General features: G+C 48.2%; 1 protein-coding gene across 1 annotated transcript in view; it reads left to right on the top strand.

Annotated features, from left to right (window-relative positions):
- Window positions 1–6612, top strand: part of NPLOC4 (nuclear protein localization 4 homolog (S. cerevisiae)) — a 67198-nt gene that overhangs the window by 33647 nt on the left and 26939 nt on the right. The window contains exon 9 of the mRNA XM_011933332.1: window positions 4113–4273. Coding sequence (XP_011788722.1) covers window positions 4113–4273 — 161 coding nt within the window. The remainder of the gene's footprint in view (window positions 1–4112; window positions 4274–6612) is intronic.

Genomic DNA, 6612 nt, shown 5'->3' with positions numbered 1-6612 from the left:
CTGCCCTCGGAGTTCAAGCGATTCTTGTGCCTCAGCCTCCCAAGTAGTTGGGACTACAGACACGTGCCACCAGACCCAGCTAATTTTTTGTATTTAGTAGAGATGAGGTTCACCATGTTGACCAGGCTGTTCTCAAACTTCTGGCTTCAAGTGATCTGCCTGCCTTGGCCTCACAAAGTCCTGAGATTACAGGTGTGAGCCACTGTGCCCCATCTAATTACTGTTTCTATGGAGAAATTATTCCATGGGCCAGAAGAACTGGCACATTCTTAGAATTACAGTTTCTAACTTGGGGGCTACCACCTTCAATTTGAGTCATACCTCTTGTTGAGAGTTGAGAGATTATATAGATCATCCTTGGGCTTTTTTCGCCTCTAGAATTGGCATTTACTGACAGATGTTAGAACTGAGAGACAATAAATAACCTAATTTATAAGCAGATAGGCAGTGACAGCCCCCTCGTGTCTATGTGAATCACCCCTCTTGGTGCTCAGACTTGCCATGGTCTCCCTTTCCCGAGGGTGGTGGCCGACTGAGGAGTGCTCATCCTCATGCGTGTCTTTAATCGCTACGGCTCGGATGAAGGTTTTCTAACTCAAGTAAAGTGTGCTCTTTCCCCTGTGTTAGGGTCTCTTGGTCGTGGCCATGTGGGGACCCCGTGGCGCTGTTGGAAATTGGACTTGCTGCATTCCTGTCCCACGTCCCTCCTTAGACAGGAAGGTGCAGACCAGGCCTGGCATGGTGGCTCATACCTGTAATCCCAGCACTTTGGGAGGCCAAGGTGGGCAGATCACAAGGTCAGGAGTTCGAGACCAGCCTAGCCAACAGGGTGAAACCCCATCTCTACTAAAGATATAAAAATTAGCTAGGTGTGGTGGTGCATGCCTGTAGTCTCAGCTACTCGGGAGGCTGAGGCAGGAGAATTGCTTGAACCTGGTAGGTGGAGGTTGCAGTGAGCTGAGATGATGCCATTGCACTCCAGCCTGGGCGACAGGGCAAGACTCTGTCTCAGAAAAAAAAAAAAAAAAAAAAAAAAAAGGAAGGTGCAGAATGAGCCATGTGGCACAGGGTGCGTGGCGCTGCTACCGGCAGCATTCAGGTCCTGGCTGGGATGCGGAGGCCTCGCCCCTCCCTCTGCATCTGTCCTTCCTCCCCTTTCCCCTTTCATTGTACACAGATATTCTCTGGCATGAGACTTTAGAGTGTAAGGGCCCCGATGAAGTGTGTGCTTTCCTCGAGTGACGCTGAGGGGCCTGTGGAAGGACAGTGCAGAGCTTACCCCCACACTGGGCTGGGCGTCTGTCTCCTCATAGTCTGGCATACTCTAAATTTACAGGCTGTGAAAATTACTTCCTGAGGATCTGGTTTAAAAAACCAGAAATGCATCTCAGATTCAATAGCAGCTGAGGTTTTTCTGTCACTGCCTGTTTGTAGGCCCTGTGATCTTTCCCACATAAGGATTTCCTGACTGGCTGATTTGTGAAGGGAGTGATAGTTAACTTGTCCTGCCAGCCATTCTGGCAGGGTTACACAAACCCATCAGGACACGTATTTCCTGCTGCTCTACATGGGAAGGGGAGTTTGCAGTTCATCTCAGTGAATTTACCCTTGAAGATTATCCATATGGCCAATTTTGCTGTTTATAAACAGCCTTCAGTTTTATAAATACTGCTTTCCATTTTTCTCTTATTCTCAACTGCTAGATTTTTCTTTCTTGAATGACCTGTCATGTTAATGATCAATCTAAACACCAGTGCAGGTTTTTTGTTTTTTTGTTTGTTTGTTTTATTCTGGAGACAGATTCTTGCTCCATTGCCCAGGCTGGAGTGCAGTGGCGTGATCTCAGCTCATCGCAGCCTCTGCTTCCCGGGGCCAAGCAGTTCTCCTGCCTCAGCCTCCTGAATAGCTGGGATTACAGGTGCATGCCACCATGCCTGGCTAATTTTTATATTTTTAGTAGAGACAGGGTTTCACCATGTTTTCCAGGCTGGTCTTGAACTCCTGACCTCAGGTGATCTGCCTGCCTTGGCCTCCCAAAGTGCTGGAATTACAGGTATGGGCCACCGTGCCAAGCCCAGTTCAGGTTTTCAGTGTCCTAACCAGATGTCTGCACTGTGGCTCCCTGGCGCTCTGTCCAGCCTTTGCCTCTGCTCTCTGTGAGCCCTGCATTCTTTTAGTGCCATTTATGCCACCAAGCACATGGGCGAGTGAGGTGCCTGTGTCTTTGCTGAGATATTAGTGGTCGTTTGCGCAGGGTTGGCTACCTCCTGAGCATTGAGTTTGGGGCAGGGAGAAAATCCTATGCTAGTGAACTGTGCCTTTGGAGCCAGTTTGACTCTGGGTTTTGAAGCCATCCATCACCTGCCTCCCATGTGCATTGAGAGCTTCGTGGTGGCCAGCTCTATCTCCTCCCTCACCTTTTTTGTTTTTTTGGCCATCAGGTTTGCTTTCTGATGCATGTTTGAAAGCCATATGCCCTATGTTTCTGTTTTCTGATCATAAATGATTGTTTTTGTCAAAGAAACTGAGATAGAGGTATTGAGGGTTTTTTTGTTTTTCCTCCAAAGCTATAACAAATGATGAGAGCCGGGCACAGTGGCTCACATCTGTAATTCCAGCACTTTGGGAAGCTGAGGCGGGAGGTTCACATGGGGCCAGGAGTTAGAGACCCAGCCTGGACAACATAGTAAGACCTTACTTGTAAAACAATAAATAAATGCCTAAAAAATAATGATATTGTAGTCAGTGGTAACTTCAGTTCTAGAAGCACACCCTGTGGCGGTGGGCATTTCCCCCATGCCTGCCTCCTCCAAAGGCTCAGGCTGCCCCCATGGCATCATCTGCCCAACTCACTTCAGGGACCTGGTCTAACTGGACCACACTGCCGCCTCTCAGCCGTGATCTGTAGTCCCCTTGTCCCCACATGAAGTCATTCTGGAGGTTTTGATGGAGTGGAGACTGGGAGAGAAGAATGGGGTGGGCAGTGTGGAGGGTGAAACCGTGGAGGATCTGGGCTCCCAGGTCTGCCCACGGCCGTGGAGTGGCACCTGCGCCTCCACACTGTGTGATGACACCTGGTGGCATCGACTCTGCGTGGTGGCTGTGTAGGTTTCTGTAAGACAGAGGCTACTGTGTATACAATACAATGACTGGATTTGTATTAAAAATAGTTTCCGTCTTGCTCTTCTCCTACCCCCTCCCCCATCTCTCTGCCTCCAGATGAATTTATCCACCCGTCCTTACCGTGAACCTAGGAATCTTAACTGCCATTTATGCCCCTGGTGTTACTATGAACCAGGAGCCCAAGTGCTGATGACGCTAAGCCTCGCTTTAGGGGCAGATGTTAGACAATGTTTAATAATTTTTTTTTTTTTTAATTGGAAAAATAGGGTCTCACTATGTTGCTCAGACTGGTGTCAAACTCCTGGGCTCAAGCAGTCCTCCCACCCTGCCCTCTCAGAGTGCTCAGATTACAGGCATGAGCCACTGCACCCAGTATTTTCTTTTCTTTTTTTTCTTTTTTTCAAAAGTTTAACCGTCTTGTTTTCCTGATTCTGATAGAGCGTGTCGGTGGTGGCACCTGTTTATGGAGCCAAGTGTGTGTGGAGCTGCAGGGTGTCCTGACATGCATGTCTAGGTCTTGTGTTGTGGCCACCCATCCGTTGACTACTGAACTTTTTTTTGTTGTTTTGAGATGGAGTCTCGCACTGTCACCCATGCTGGAGTGCAGTGGCGTGATCTCGGCTCACTTCAAGCTCCGCCTCCCAGGTTCGTGCCATTCTCCTGTCTCAGCCTCCCGAGTAGCTGAGACTACAGGCTCCCGCCACCACACTCGGCTAATTTTTTATATTTTTCGTAGAGACGGTTTCACTGAGTTAGCCAGGATGGTCTCAATCTCCAGACCTCGTGATCCGCCCACCTCGGCCTCCCAAAGTGCTGGGATTACAGGTGTGCGCCACTGCGCCCGGCTGACTACTGAACGCTTTTTAACTCTTACCTGACAAACTCTTGAGGGTTCGTTTTTTCTGTTGATTGGAGGTGAGGAATTAACAGACATGGACCGGGTTTGAATGCTGTTTGGTAGGCTCTTCTTGAAGGTCTCTCTCTTGCAGGTGGTCCTGACAATCAAGTCCACTTTGAAGGATACCAGGTGTCCAATCAGTGTATGGCGCTCGTCCGTGACGAGTGTTTGCTGCCGTGCAAGGACGCCCCGGAGCTTGGCTACGCCAAGGAGTCTAGCAGTGAGCAGTACGTGCCTGATGTGTTTTATAAGGTAAAAGTATGGTAAGAAAAAGAATTCTGTATAAAAAGAAAATTCTGTACCAAAAAAGAAAAATAATGGTGTCAACCTGTCTTGAACCTTTCTAATTTGGGTGCATTCTGCCTATAGCAGCCATTCGTCAGCTGTGGTTGAACCCTCCTTGTCACCAAAGGCTTCTGTCACGTTTCTGGGGCTGGAAATTAGCTACTCATGCTTCCATGGCATTAGGGCTTCTCTCCAGGAGTGGAGCTACATGCACTAGATTTGAGATCAGCAAGACCAAATCCGACCATTGCAACACAGACAGCCTCCGTTTCTAAAGATGAGAAGATGGGGCCTGGGCATGGTGGCTCATGCCTGTAATCCCAGCATTTTGGGAGGTCAAGGCAGGAGGATCGCTTGAGCCCAGGACCTCAAGACCAGCCTGGGCAACATAGCGAGACCCTGTTTCTTCAAAAAATAGACGTGGTGGCATGAACTGTTGTCCTAGCTACTTAGGAGGCTGAGGTAGGAGGATCACCTGAGTCTGGGGAGGTCAAGGCTGCCCTTAGCCATGATCGTGCCACTGCTTTACATGTAGGCCTGGGTGACAGAGTGAGACCCTGTCTCAAGGATGGAGACAGTGGGAGATGTTTAGGGACCTTTTTTTAGAATCCTGTCAGTTGCAGCTATTCAATGTTTTTTCTTTTTGGTGATTCCTGCTCCTTTGGGGGCTCCAGTTACACATCTATTTGACTGCCTGGAGTTTTCCCACAGTTTATTGATACTGTGTTCATTTTGTTTCAGTCTTTTTCAGTGTTTCATTTTGGATAGTTTCTATTATGTCTTAACATTCATTGATCTTGACTTCTACAGTGTCTAATCTGCAGTTAATCTCATCCAGCATATTGTTAATCTCAGACGTTGTAGTTTTCATTCTAGAAGTTTAAGTTGTTAATTGCTTCCCGTGTTTCTACTTAACTCTTTGAACATAGAGGATACAGTTATATTAACTTTTTTCTTTCTTTCTTTTTTCCTTTTTTTTTTTTTAAAGAGACAGGGTCTCACTATGTAGGCCAGGTTGATCTTGAATTCCTGGCCTCCAGCAGTCTTCCCGCCTCAGCCTCCCAAAGTGTTGGGGTTACAGGCATGAGCCACTGCACCCGGCCCATATTAACTTTTAATGTTCTTATGTACTAACTCATGTCACCTGGTATTTCTGCATCAGTTTTAATTGATTTTGTTTTTCTAATTATGGGTTAGCGTATATGGGTCTACAGCTGCAGTGTGTTTTCTGTGGACCATCTGTCCGTCCGTCCTTGTTACTGGGGTACTGAGTGTGTGTGGTATGGTGCTCATTGTGTATCACAAGCCAGAGACTCCAGCAGGGTGTCTTCTTCTAGAGAGGGCTTTCCTTTCCTCCATGGGAAACGTGGTGGTGGTGAGCTGTCCATCTCCATCCAGGTGGCAAGTAGCAGGTCAGAGCTGACTTGCATTTCGATGAGTTGATCCTTCTGTGTTTCTACAGTGTAGCCCCTTAGGGGTGCCATCTGAGAGCCTGGTAGCGCTCTTTGTGAGGTGACAGTCTTCCTTAAATCTTTGTCTCACTGGCCCTGAAAGGCTGGGAGATACAGACTGTCCAGAAGTTTCTCGTTTTTCTCATGCTTCATACAGCTTAATTATGTAGGTATCCCATGTACCTTAAAACTTTTAAAAGCATTTTTTTTTCTTGTTTTTGAAACAGTCTTGCTCTGTTACCCAGGCTGGAGTGCAGTGGCGTGATCTCAGCCCACTGCAGCCTCTGCCCTCGGAGTTCAAGCGATTCTTGTGCCTCAGCCTCCCGAGTAGTTGGGACTACAGACACGTGCCACCAGACCCAGCTAATTTTTTGTATTTTTTGTAGAGAGTGTGTTTTACTGTGTTAGCCAGGCCGGTCTTGGAACTCCTGGCCTTAAGCGATTTGCCCACCTGGGCCACCCGAAGTGCTGGGATTACAGGTGTGAGGCCACCCAAAGTGCTGGGATTATACCACACCCAGCTGCAAACATCTTGAGGGGAGAGAATGGCTGCATGTTTGAAATTCCTGTATCTCCAGGGTCTCTGCCAGACTCTTGTCTCCCCCAGCACTCACTTCCTGCAGGAGGAGGGAGGGGGCTTTCTGTCTCAGTACCACGGTCCCCTTTGCTGGGGGTCTTCTTGTCTGGTTTGGATTCAGGCCCCTGCCTCCTCTTCCTCCCTTCTACCCAGTTGGACAGGCTGGTCTCGAATTCCTGATCTCAAGTGATCTGCCTGCCTCAGCCTCCCAGAGTGCTGGGATTACATGCATGAAACACTGTGCTTGACCTATATTTTTCTTTTGAAATAGCGTCTCG

Source organism: Colobus angolensis, unplaced genomic scaffold (genome assembly GCF_000951035.1).
Source record: "Colobus angolensis palliatus isolate OR3802 unplaced genomic scaffold, Cang.pa_1.0 Scaffold1, whole genome shotgun sequence".
Taxonomy (NCBI): domain Eukaryota; kingdom Metazoa; phylum Chordata; class Mammalia; order Primates; family Cercopithecidae; genus Colobus; species Colobus angolensis.
The sequence above is the reverse complement of the archived record's forward strand: the minus strand, read 5'-3'. Positions and strand labels throughout refer to the sequence as shown.